Consider the following 13,897-nt stretch of genomic DNA (forward strand, 5'->3'; position numbering starts at 1 on the left):
TCGGTTGTACCATCACTGAGTGTAGGATCTCATACTACAAGAGCTCCAGGCAGAAAGCATAGCAGGTACTCTTCATTGGGTTTTCCATGTGTGGATATGGAAAACCACCGTACATCATGAATTGTTGAGCATAATACGGGTTCCCGTACGCTTGATTGTACATCGTTGCTTGCGAGATGTACGGTTGTTGTTGTGAGCTTGTTTACGTGCTTTGCTGAAGCTGTGAACTCGATTCCGGATGCTAGAGCATGTACAGGTTCGGCCCCTACGGCTGTTGAGCATGGGCATTGAGTTGGTGTGCTGATGACAAGTAAGGGTTAGATTCTTGTGACGGTGGTACTTAGGGAATGGGCCCCTGTAACTGCTGGAAGTAGGGGTTGATCATCGGGGGTTTTTGAGTGAAGAGCGGAACGTGCGACATGCCCGCTGTTGGAGATAATTGATAGTTCGACATTGGATGTTGTGCAGAAGACAGTATAGTTCATGGGGACTAAGTGTGCATCCTCGCTTGTTGCGGTAGCGATTGCGACTGAGAAACCAGTGGTTGCGGATGTTGAGTCGATAGTTATGACTACTAGGTCGGTGTTTGCGACTGATGGGTCACCTTTATCAGAGGCATTGCAGTCTTGGTTGTAACCAGATGCTCTGTTGTGATGGGTGGCGGTCGCCATAAGGCGACTATTGATGTTGTTGCAATTTCCGTTTTGGAACCTGGTACTTGTGCTTGTGCTTGTGGAACCTGGTGCTTGTCCCTCTTATACGGATGATTACATGCCATCAAGCAACGACATGGATCTGAGCAGACTTGTCTCTCCTCCATCGGACGCCATAGGTCCCTTTCTCGTCATCGCCGACGTTTAGATTCGTACCAAGGTTGTGTAACTTTGAGTACACGCCCGGATGGCACCAAATGTTGTGATATGAGCTTTGGACTTAACATTGTTACTTGATGATTCAGGCTATGTAGAGTCTTGTAATCACAACAATGAAGAGATAATGCCAGTCGACGTCCGGGAGGTGGTCCCGGGACGAAGCTCCGACGGTCTAGTTAGTGTATGTTTGAGAATAAGGCGATTAGGGTTTTGGATGGAGAGAAGGTGATCCCTTCTTCTGGAGAAGAAGGGTCCTTTTATACATGTTGTTCACTGCACATGATCCCAACGGTGTCCTTTGTCCCGTCTAGGCCGATAGGACGTGGAGGAGTCCATTGGTTGATCTGTAACATCCATAAAATCACAACAATTTTAAACTTTTCAAAAACAAACCACAATTATAAAATGTTTACAAACGATTGTTTTCAAAATGTGTATCAAATATCAGAGTATCCCAAAATCATAAAAACCCATAAACAAGAGGATGTGCACGGTCACGCCTTCGCCTTTCCACGATCATCCGAAGTACCTGAAACAATAAACTGAGACCGTAAGCCAAAGCTTAGTGAGTTCCCCCAAAGTACCACCTCATAACATAACAAACAACAACATGTACTGGGTCCACAACTAACAGATTGGATTACCCTTGAGCCCACAATATGAGTCTGGCTTGCTTACCGGCCCACAGATCATATATGGCTTGCTCCCAAGCCCACAGCATAAGTCTGGCTTTCCCTTGAGCCCACAGCTTATGTTTGGCTTGCTCTCGAGCCCACAACATAAGTTTGGCTTGCCCTTGGGCCCACAACTTATGTATGGCTTGCTCACGTGCCCTCAATACGAGTCTGGCATGCCTATCGGCCCTCAGCTCGTATCTGGAATGCTTCCGAGCCCACAGTATGAGTCTGGCATGCCAACGGCCCTCAGCTCATATCTAGAATGCTCCCGGGTTTGTTGGCCACATCACAAAGCAGTACAATCTCAACTCGATACAATATGTCGACATATGAACATATAACTTAAACACAGAATCAGCAAATACAGATAATCATGCAGATCTACTACTCAACCAAATACCAATATATCATTATCCTATAACCAGGATACATAAACTAGTGGGGCGGCATTGGTGCCTTTGACCCACTGTACAGTGAGGAAAAACTCACCTCTACTGATGAATAACTGAAACAACACTCGATCTGCTGCGAACACTACTCTTACACTAAACAAAATCCAGAAACAATCCCAATCAATAACTAGGGTTTAACCCATAACCATGGTCCAGACCATCCTTCATCATGATAAGGGTAAAAGACCATTTAGCCCTTTCTATACAAGCCCAACTAAACTAAAACTAAAACCCTTAATGGCCCAAGGCCCAAAAATCGATCCATTGGGCTTCTGAGAGAACGCCTTGCGTTCCGTCTATGACACCTGGCGTCCGAACGCCCAACGTTCCCATGAAAACGCCTAGCGTTTGCTCGTTGTCTACTAATTTCTTAACTAATGTCTTAATGGTTTGAGATCTCATGTCCAAACTTCAGATCCAATCATAATGGAACGTCTAAAGCCATAAAGTTGCAAACTTTATGGCCATGCATGGTTACAATGAGCCCAAAAGCTAAAACTCCAACTCCTTAACCCATTAAGACACCTCAAAACTTGCATGGAGTGGAAGGAAGGTCCAAGTTCACACTTTTATCACTTAATCTACCCTAAAACGTCCAAAAGGACAACTCCTTTGGTCTAAGGTAGCTCCTACCCAAAAAAAAACCAAGAAAATGGGGCTAATAAGCATAAACTTCTAACATAAGCAAGATCTAGAGATATGATGATCAAGTTCAGAACTTTATACCATAAAATGATGCTCCAAGATGCAAAGAGTCCAGATCCACAAGCTTGAGAGCAACACCAACACTCCAATGATCTTCCTTTTCTTATTAAGAACATTGAATGATACCAAAAAGATGAACCAAGGCTTTAAACTCTCATACACACTTAGGGTTTTCGAAATGAGGATGAAGGCCGAAGTGGTGAAGGGTTTTGAGTTCATAATGTTCTTTAAATAGGGTGCAAACCCTAAAAATTAGGGTTTGGTCTCTGCATGCAAACGTCTGGCGTCCATCATAGAACGCCTAGCGTTTGAACGCCGAGCGTTCTATGCCAAACGCCTGGCATTTGGACCAAAGACCTCATCATCAGTATGTTACATGATCGTGCACCACCAGTGGTCATCTGCTATTGGTGTAGAATAAACAAAGGACAACGCCATGGGCGCTACACGTGTCGCTCTAAGAGACGATCAACTATGTTTTGTCTTATTATAGATCGGAAATCGTCGTCGGGAATTGGACTTGGGGGCAAGGACGCCAACCATGAGGGTCCTAGCGCGAGGGAGAGGGCCCGGGTTTGGCGCTAGGATGGATTCGCAACTGTTACCTAGGTCGTCCTAAAGATAACAATTATGTTATCTTTAATGTATTCCTAGTGGGATACGTTAACAGGTACCAACCTTTGAGGAATTATATATATATATATATATATATATATATATATATATATATATATATATATATATATATATATATATATATATATATATATATATATGTATGTGTGTGTGTTTTATTACATGGAGCTCTTTTGTCTCTTCCAAAAAGAACTTGGGCATTTTGATACAAGTCTAGTTGTTCCCCAATCTTATCTTGATACAAGTCTAGTTGTTCCCCAATCTTATATTTGCCATCTCATTTAAATATAAAATTAACTTTAATAGCTAAGATCAAACTTTTTATTTTACATTGTTTGCGATAAGGTTTCATATTTTTAGAGCAATCAATACATACATCATTGCTTAACTAATGAATTAATAACCAAAGATTACAAACTCTACATAACCATTGAAACAATAACAATATTCCTCAAGTATCAAAATTTTTTTTATTTATGAATCGAAAAGTACTAAACCCAATTAGTCATATGAACAGTAAAATAGATAGCTATGCCTAGTTGTCAGATTATTTATGACTATCTGCTCTCTTTCATCTTTCTATTCTACTTTGTAATTTACATACCTAAGAGGACTTTTACTTTTCTCACTTAGAACTTAAAATCAACCACCGGAATTTTAAGAGGAAGACGACCTACCTAATTATCAAGAATAAAATTATTGTCTGGAAGCCGGTGGACGAGGAACAATGGAGAGAGCAAAAATCAAGATGGACAAAAAACTTGGTAGATCTTGGTGAAGAGGCAAGCATCGGCGGAATGTAGTGGCGAGTTGGTGGCGGCCGGAGATTCAGAGAGGCGTGGAGGCAACTAACGATGGTTTATACAAAAACCCATATATCTTGATTATCAAAGTTTTTTGTGAAAATCATCAGGGTTTTTGATTTTTTTTCCCTGTTTTTTTCTCATTTTCCATGTTTTAGTTTGTTATAAATCTGAATTGTATATTGTTATTAACTTTTTGTTTAAATACAAGTAGCATCACTTCTGGGCCTAAGTGGGAGAGAGTAATGAATGATGTTGCAAATCTGATGATTGCAGGCCTATGTAGGTATCTCTGATTTGCAAATCTGATGATTGCTCCCTTCAAAGTATTTTGCATTCCAATATCTTCCAACATCAAATCGATAGAGTGTGCAGCACAAGGAGTCCAGTATAAATGTAGTCTTGTTGCCTCTAACGTTGTTCCTAAAAGAGTTTTGAGAGAAATAGTAAAGATATTGACAAACAGGTAACTATGTAAGAGTAAGACAGGTGTACTCAAAACAGATAACTAACAGGTAAAAGAGTCTTACTAACAGGTAAGAGTAACTAACAGGAAAAAGAGTCTTACTAAGACTTACCGCCTTAACATAATTTGATGCATTGTTTGTCACCACTTGCACTACATTCTCCTCTCTATCTCTTCCATCATATTCAAGCATTTTAAAAAATGTGTTTGCGTCTTTTTTGATTTCCAAGACATCCAAGGACTTTAAAAAAGACTGAACCTTTAGGAGAATTCACTAAAAATTTCACAATATCTTTCTGAACAATTGAATCATGCCATCCGTCTGATAGAATCGAACAACCTTTTACTGCCCATTCTTTCTTGTATTCTTTCAACATATTTTGGGTGGATTCCACTTCATTTTAAGCAGATGAACTCTAAGCTCATGCATGCTTGGTGGTTTGAATTTGAATCTCTGGCCAAATAGTGCAATAGATTTCATTGCAATGTGAAAGCTATTGTAAGACGTTACGTTAAAATGTAGCCCTGCATCATAAAACCAACAAGCTATATCCTTCAAGCCTGGTCCCTAAGGTCTTTCCGACACGCTTCGTTTATTGTTTGTTATTTTCCACCATTCCTACCTTTGAGTATGTTATTTGGTTTATTGGCATAAAACTTGTTTAGAGGGCCCTTTTGTCTTGGTTTTTTAGGTAGGGGCTTGCTACTTCCTTGTCCCATGCCATCATCATCTTCATCATCAAGTTCCACTACATTCGAAGGGTCGGTAGTTCTTGCACTTTTTTCCACTTCTTGTTGGGTCATGTAGTTTTTTTACTTCTTCCTACACATGCTCCGGACAAAGGGAATTATTTACAATTTTTGAAACCATCGACTAAATGTTGTTTTATTCTATATACTCCTCTAGAAGTTGCCTTTGCACAAAATTTGCAATTAAATTTGTGCCTATTTGTTGGGTCAGGTATACCATATCTCCTGCACGGATTCATTGCATCATCAGTGCCAGCAATAACATTGTTGGTGTCCATAATATCAGTGGAATGGGAAGAAGGGAAGAAAAAGAAAAGAATTCAGAAGAATGGAAACATAAGAAAATAGAGAACGAGAGAATAAAATTGCATGGATTAATAGAGGAGGGAAGAAAATATATGGATTTATGGTGATTGTCAAGAACTCTTGGAATACCCAGAAGAAGAAATGCAAAGTCGACATTGATGCATGTGAAGCGTGAACTGATAAACAACACATAAATATGATTACAATTAAAAAGCAATAAAATAATGAATAGGTCTTTGGTAGAATTGAGCACAAAGCCCAACTGGTACATGAATCCCTAAAGGTGAGGCCTTAGCGCCTCAAAAAAACGTTGATTCACAGAAAAAATCGATGCCTCCACATCGCCTTGGAGGCTGGAAGAGTTTCTCTTGTCTCCTAGCGTTGTAGGCACGCTTTTTAAAACACAGGTTGATATTCAGAACATATTATGTGTGAATCAGTTCAAGTCTTCAACAACTCATCTTCATCGAGAGCTCTTAACTCCGCTCCCAAGTTCACCAAAGGAAAGAAAAGAAAAGAAAACGAGAGAAAAGAAAAGAAAGGGGATGATCTTCCTTTCCTTTCTCTCCATTTCCTCCCGATTTGGGAAGAGAATTTATAAGGAAGATTAGTATAAATCTTCCTTTCCTTTCTCTCTTCTTCCTACTCGGGAGCAATTCTTTTCCTTTCTCTCCTTAAATGAAACTCTGGAGGAATGTGTTAAGTGTAAGAAAAGTATGGTGTAAAGATTCATGATAATTAGGAAATGATGACCGCACAACCACCAACCGTTCATTAATTACTTACATTATTGTACCATTTTACCCTTTAAAGCATTCATCTCACTAAATCTCATAATCTTGAGTTTGACCCAATGTCAACGCTGGTGAAACTCACTAATAGCAGCTAACTTTCACTTCTTCTCAGTCAACCCTTAAAGCTTCTCTTATTGTTTCTTAATATAACTTGCCACATTTATAACCAATTAACCTTTATAAACAACACAACAAAACCAAATCACAGATGTTGCATATACTAGCTGTGACAAATGGAAATTTTACAAAAAATTGATTATATAGATACAAAATGAGAAAAAAACTAACAAAATGTCCAACCAGCCCAAATCTATCAAAAAAAATATCCTAGATAAAGCCAAATTGAGGACCCGTCCTACCAAAATATTTGCAACCTCTGCAAAGCTCCAAGATCCTGATCCAATGACATCTAGAGCCCGATCCAAATCTAATCCATAAAAGCCCAGAAAGCCCAATCCATCTGCATACCTCTAATAGAATCATAAGAGGATCACATTATGTAAGTCGGGATTATCTTTCAAGTAAATTAGAAAAATTTAATCATAGGGTATGTATGATCTATTGTCATAATATCCTTACTTATAAAAAGGTTGGTAGATATAGCTGACCTCATGTGATCCATTTGTCACATGACAGCATGGTGAGAATTGTTCTTGTTGATGTCCATCATGTGCATGAATGGCATCCCCATCATGGTGGTGCTATTTGAACATAATGATTGTTCTTCTTTTTTCCAGTTTGTCCACACCAATGTCCAAGCACCTATACATTCAATATCAATAATAAAAACACAACAAAGATGGGTACTCTGGTTTTTAATATTTGAGACAACTTAAAAATTGGTGTACTTACTCAAGTCATTTCCAAATTGAGATTTTTAGGACTTTCTAAATCGCTAACTTTCCTTGAGATTCGTTTCCTTGGAATCACAAAGTATTTCTTAACATCTGAAAAAATTGAAATTATACTTTTCTGTTCGATCCGGCAATAATCCCTCAAGCTAATAACAACATAGATTATAAGAGCAATAGTCGAAGTCCCACTAGTCAAAACAAGAAGTGACCAAAAGCTACCAAGACCCAAACTTTCATACTCATCATGATCCGAATCCATCTCTACACATTTCTCAGAACCAATCATTCTCTTCTCTATCTCTTGTAGAGTCCCACTTTCAGACACGTTCAACAACGCTTTAGTAAAATCAGCCACCATTGGAGAACCTTTCGGAAGCACCTGCAACCAAATCATATAACATAAATACAACTCGGTATCCCCAAATTCAACAGATATTCAAATGATAGATTAAGAAAAGTTTATATAAATCTTACAAATGCAAATCCTCCATCCCCAAACGTAGGTCCAGCAGTGATAAAGCTCTTACAATACTTAGCGAGAAACAGTTTAGTGAAAGGAGCTTCAAGAAAAACCGCTGATATTTCTCTGTTTTTAAGGGCACGTGCGTATCCTTCTGGAGAAGTGAAAGGCCTTATGTTTCGATTCTTGAAACCAAGAACATCCACCAAATAACTGGCAACGTGGGCCCCTTGGCCATACCCCACAACTGCATTACCATTTTTTAGGGTTTCAAAATCTGCTACTTTAGGTATCAGCCGTTTAACAGTGAGCATGCTGGTGAGACTAGCGGTGTAACACTGCCCGATGATTATTGCCGCCAACAGCCACGCCACTGTTGTCATTCTGGTCAAATTACTATGAACTTCATCACCTGAATGATGATGATGAATTGATGATAACAGATTATCATTTGTTTGTTTGAACTTTGACATGTGTGAAATGTTTTAAGAAGTTACCATTGGTGAAGAACATTCTAGTGAAAGCTAAAGACAGAAGAATTCCAGTGCGATTCAAAGCGGATCCTCCAATTTCAGGGGTGTTTTTGTGCTCAATCAGCCATATCACAAAGGCGTTATATATATTGATTAAAATTGTTAAAGCCCACATGCTTAATGTAAAGGGCTTCACAAATAACCATTGTCCATGATACGATGTGACAGGTACTATCATCACTAGCCCTGTTTCTGTATACGGATGCGTGAACTCAGCATATTTATATCGCCTCGATACTACCGATACATCACCAACTATCACATCGAATTTCTACAAATATAAAGAAATAATTTAATACCAATAACAAGAACAATATATGATTGATTGAGTCATTGATTTACCTTTAAATAAACTTGCTCCACTAGAGAATCGTAGGTTCCATTAAAGGGATGAAATTCATATGGCAAGTAATAAGGCAAGAGTTTGATGGTTTCTTTGAAAAGCTCAATTGAGTAGCCTTTGTAAGTGAGATTATGATTTTTATGATCATATTTCACTTCCACAAACTTTTTAAACATGGCCATTGTTGGGACCCCAACTCGCAATGGATTGGCATTTGTAGGAATAGCCCATCCTATTGGAGGATGCAACGGTTTCCCAGGCCAAAAAATGTAGCCTAAACTTTTTAAAGAGGTGTCATAAGTGGTTTTTTCATTAATAACCTCAGAAAAACCGAGTCCTTCCGACCAAAACCCAACTTCTCTATAGTATTTTCCTATAACATTTATGATTGGAAATATATGTGATGCAAATGGTTTTTGGTCAACGAATTGTAAAGAGGCCACAATCAATGTAGCATCATACGCCTGAGCTGCAAAAACCCCAGGGATGTTGTTTTCTTCTTCAGGTTGTTCCAGTTTAAACTTTTTCTGAAACTTTGTGCTAAAATCATCAAACTCCGAGAAGAAACTCCCAATTCCCAAAACGCCCTCCATCGTGGAAAAAGTAGAGGAATTTACAGTGTGGAGAAGATCTGTGATTAAACTTGTTGTGATCCACACATAACCCTTTTCCATCATCCCCATGTTCTTTGCATTTTGGAAAAGGCGAACGCCTGTTTCCAAAGAGGAATGAACAAGAAACACTCTGCATTGTTCTTTACTGATCCTTTCAAGTTCTTTTGGCAATGAAAAAGAAGAGGATAAAGGTGAGAGCTTTACAATGCTGCTTATTTCTACAGTACTAGATTCTTTAATGGCTTCCATGAGATGTGGAATGATTTGAGTGGATGCTGAATTGATATCTTCGTATATGAAAGTAAAACGACTCCATCCGTAAGATTCAAGAATAGCAACAAAAGCTTTCATTTGAGGAAACTGAGAAGGTGAAGCTTGAAATAGGAAGGGGGCCCACCGATCTAGTGCCCATTGAGGAACTGAGTCAAAAAGAGAGAAAGTTGGAACTTGTGCTTCACTACATACCTCTGCAACTGAAACCACTTCTTCCATGGTGTGTAGCCCTAAAATCGCCTCCACTTTATGTGTTTCAATGAGATAGGTAGCTGCATTTCAACCAAGTTCATGTAGGGGTGTCATAAAAAACCAAAACCGAACCAAATGATGTTTGGTTTATTTGGTTCGGGTTATTTGGTTTTCGGTTAATTTGGTTTGATTAACCGAATAAGGATACCTTATTCGGTTTGTTTTTGGTTAAATTTCATTGTTTTGGTTAAACCGAAAAACCGAATAATATATATATATATATATATATATATATATATATATATATATATATATATATATATATATATATATATATATTTAAATTTATTGATTAGTTACTAAGGTTTCCATGACTTTTTTAGTTATTAACCATTATAAAGTTATAGTTGTTCTATATTTTGTATTAAAAAGCAAAAACAAATTAACCAAATAATCTTTAGTCGTACGATTAAAATTATATTGACCTATTTCGAAAACTTGAATATAATATTTTATATATTAATGTAGTTTCTTTGTTTGGTAATATTTTGGTAAGTCATTTTTTCTTTAAGTTTAATATTTATTTTTACGTGCTGAATTTTATTCGGTTTAACTGTTAAACCGAACCGAATAAACCATAACCGAATAAACCGTAACCGATTAAACCGAACCTTATTTGGTTTGGTTATGGTTAGATTTAAAATGTAAAAAAACCGATAAAACCGAACCGTTTTAACCGAAAACCAGAAAACCAAACCGAATAACACCCCTGAGTTCATGAAACATGTTGGTTTTACTAAAAAGAAAAGAAACATATTGAACAAAAAGAAATGGCATTAGATGAGTTGAGTTACCTGCTTTGATTGCTTGAACAATATTTGCTTTTGAATCTGTTGTGTAAAGTGTCAAGTTTTGATTCGTTTTTGCTCTGAAATCATCTATGGCAATTTCCATGGCAACTCTAGCCTCTTTGCCTACTCGAGCTGACATATCCACAATTGCACCAATAACAAATGCATCACTAAAGTTACTTCCTATAGATTTGGCATCGAGTTTAACAATAAAAGGTATCTTAAACAAACAAATGGTGAAAATAACAATAATAGACATAAGCTTGTTTTTCATTATAGGAAAAGAAAGAGTATGCCTACAGAGTAAAAGACAATCCCACCCAATTTTCTATTGGTACTCATTCACCATATATATAGGAAAAGGTGTGATCTAAGTAACTGATTTACTATTATTCAGTTATTATTGAAAGTATATGAGTATTATATTATAAGAAAAGTCAACAAAGACTATACAAATGATTTCAAGGTTTTAGCCATGACATAAGAAAGATCTCTTCAGTGTATTGAAGTCAACTAACTACATTTTCATTTACAAATTGCAAAGGAATACAGAAGTCGTGGAAATGTTCAACATTTTATGTCGAAATCATACAAGTTAGAAAATGTTATCTATGCTACTGGATGATAAGTCCCAGTCATTTGGATAGTTTAGGGAAATTTTCATGTAATTACAATTGTATTAATAAGTAAGATGTCAACCAATAATAGAATAAAAAAAATCAAACTATAAGACTTATCTGGTATGATGGAGATATTGTTTTGATTTTTATTTATTTAGTATGCCTAGCAACTTCATTGCACCTTCCTCGAATTACTCTTATGTAATCTAATGGAAAGCAAGTTTTTGTATTCAGAAAATGAAGGTTATTTGCTTAAAGCTACGTACAAAAATAACTGAATGATTTAGTTGACTTTATGATTAAAAAAACATATTTATTTTATGAGCTGAAAAAAAGCAAGCTATAATAAAATTTCAATTGGATGAAAATATTATTTTAATGATAATAATGCTACTTAGGGTATATTCTTCTTGTTGACTCTTTCCACCATGTTTACGAATTTGTGTATACTGAATTGCAAAAAAAAAATGGTTGTTGGAATCCAAATGAATTAATAAAATATTTTTAGATTAAATATAATATCGATAAATAAATAAATATTTATGAAGTCTTTAACTTCTTAACCACAATAACTCAATTATTGTTTCATGCTAATTTATAAATAAAGAAAACAATATTAGATTAAACTTAAAAAAATAAAAAAAATAAAAAATAAAAAAGTCGGTGATTTAGTGTCACATGGTGATAGAGTGTGATCTACTACAACTTTAGTAGTCGGAGTGCACACTTAAAAAAGTCAATTTTATCCATTTTCAGATAGTATGAGCATATATAGTCACAATTTGCTTTCTATTTTGTATATGAATCAAAACGTGTTCTCGTGGATTATCGCATTAGATTTTGTGATTCGAACGCATAGGGGCGAAATATCAATAATGGACAGTAACTATTTCCAAAAATTCTTTTGATTAACGAAGACTTTTTGCAATTTGACCGAACTGCCCTTGATCCTGTTGTAACATGTGGAGGGTAGGTGTTATTAGGTCATCCACATAAGTGCAATGCCGCTAATCTTTCAATTGTGTCACATCAGCTTTGCAATGACTACTCACATCAGTGCAATAACACTTATCTTTCAAAAGTGGTCCCCACTACCACATCTACAACTATTTAATTAATCAAAAAATTCTTAATATATTATATATTAATTTATAATTTAAGAAATAAAATATATAATATAATAAAAGTTTTTTTTATTACATAAATATAATTATATATATATATATATATATATATATATATAGGTAATCAAAAAGAAATAATAAATTATTAATAAAATATTATGACAATACATTTGCAAGCCTTTCAAATATTGAAAGAGCTTCACCTATGTGGCATACAATATGGACAAGGTGGCATTGCAAATAACTTTGAAAGACCTTGGTGTGGATGCTCTTAATAGTTTGATTTGGATTCATGTTGCTAGATGTTTTTTTTTTCATTTGTAAAGTGGCCCTTTTCTCACTTTCTGCTCAATTTCTATTCTCTCTCTTTACTCTTTTACCTAATTCGATTGATATCGGTATTATTTTGACCTAAGTGGCATACACGAGTATCCCTGCAATGAGAAGAGAAGTATAAAAGAGGACAAATTCTTGAAACAAATAATATTGCACCGAAAAGATTATAATAGAAAAACCGATCTACATGAAACAAAAATATTACATATAAATGCATTCTTACTATTCCATTTCAACCTACATTACTGCATACCAAATGTGACATATTTCTACTAACAAATGAAATAATATATGAAAATAAAGCCTATTGCTTACACTTGAATCTCAATTTTCTTAAAACTTTACACAAATTTAAGAATATAGAATCTTTTTATTTGTCTATAAAACAGGGGATATGACACCAAAATCCAGTCTCCATGGAAATTCATATGTAACTTGAAAGAAATAGAGGAAATGGCAACAATAAGAAGCAACTAAGAAAATCAGCGTAAAAGAAATGACAGCAGAAAGAAAACATGAAATGAGCAATTTGAAGAATATATATATATATATATATATATATATATATATATATATATATATATATATATATATATATATATATATATATATATATATAACTCATTTCTAATAGTCAAACAATCAAATTACAATCCTTTATGTGTATTAATGTAAGAGAATATGGATGATTTAGTCAGCGCCAGATACATGTTGACTTCTGAAAATGACACAAGTTGACATATATAAAATGCATTGTAAACTAAGAATAACCGAAATTTCATTGCATTTTAAAGTTTAAACTATTGGTAGCTCTTAGGATTAAGACATTATTATTCATATTTACTATAACAACATTCACAAAACGAGAATAAAAGTATGATATAATTTTTGTGAGTATGATTTACAGCATTATGTTATGCAATCAATGTAAGTGTTGCTGATGGCTTGACTTCTTTGAAAGCTACAAGAAATTTTTTTCTTGGGAAACTTTTTAACAAACAGTGTGATGGAATCTTGAGTACAAAAAAATTATTTTATACTGAAATGACCATATGATTTGGGGAATAGGAAACAACTTTTGAGATACATACGAGTCTATGTAAAGAATAAGGAAGAATATCAATGAAGATGCATAAGTTTTCAAGTTACCTCAACACTTTGGTTGCTTTCTCAATGCTGTGGTTTCTTCTAAAAGCATCAAACACCACTGGAACAGAGACCAAAGTTACTCTCATA

At 35.6% G+C, this 13,897-nt stretch overlaps 1 protein-coding gene across 5 annotated transcripts; it reads right to left on the bottom strand.

Moving 5' to 3' along the window:
* Positions 1 to 6,620: 6,620 nt before the first annotated feature.
* LOC145116425 (glutamate receptor 2.7-like) lies at positions 6,621 to 13,897 on the bottom strand. Of its 5 annotated transcripts, XM_079052773.1 has the most exons (8): positions 13,811 to 13,897; positions 10,585 to 10,713; positions 8,651 to 9,810; positions 8,273 to 8,579; positions 7,790 to 8,187; positions 7,314 to 7,694; positions 7,041 to 7,223; positions 6,623 to 6,931 (listed from the first exon to the last, which is right to left on the bottom strand). In XM_079052773.1, the coding sequence occupies exons 2-6, from the start codon at positions 10,682 to 10,684 to the stop codon at positions 7,314 to 7,316; spliced, it is 2,346 nt and encodes a 781-aa protein (XP_078908899.1). In that variant the 5' UTR covers positions 10,685 to 10,713; positions 13,811 to 13,897; the 3' UTR covers positions 6,623 to 6,931; positions 7,041 to 7,223. The 5 variants fall into 5 exon arrangements, with proteins under 5 accessions (XP_078908898.1, XP_078908896.1, XP_078908897.1 ...); XM_079052772.1 differs by lacking the exon at positions 13,811 to 13,897 and having other exon boundaries at positions 6,621 to 6,921; positions 7,070 to 7,223; positions 10,585 to 10,891; XM_079052770.1 differs by lacking the exon at positions 13,811 to 13,897 and having other exon boundaries at positions 6,622 to 6,931; positions 7,070 to 7,223; positions 10,585 to 10,891.

Source organism: Lactuca virosa, chromosome 5 (genome assembly GCF_052849685.1).
Source record: "Lactuca virosa cultivar CGN04683 chromosome 5, Lactuca_virosa_CGN04683_v6, whole genome shotgun sequence".
NCBI lineage: Eukaryota > Viridiplantae > Streptophyta > Magnoliopsida > Asterales > Asteraceae > Lactuca > Lactuca virosa.

Coding starts and splice junctions, on each gene's coding strand:
- LOC145116425 (XM_079052772.1), bottom strand. CDS start 10,855: ATGAAAAACAAGCTTATGTCTATTATTGTTATTTTCACCATTTGTTTG. Junction 9,811..10,584: donor TGTTCAAGCAATCAAAGCAG/GTAACTCAACTC, acceptor GTTGAAATGCAG/CTACCTATCTCATTGAAACA. Junction 7,695..7,789: donor GGGATGGAGGATTTGCATTT/GTAAGATTTATA, acceptor ATTTGGTTGCAG/GTGCTTCCGAAAGGTTCTCC.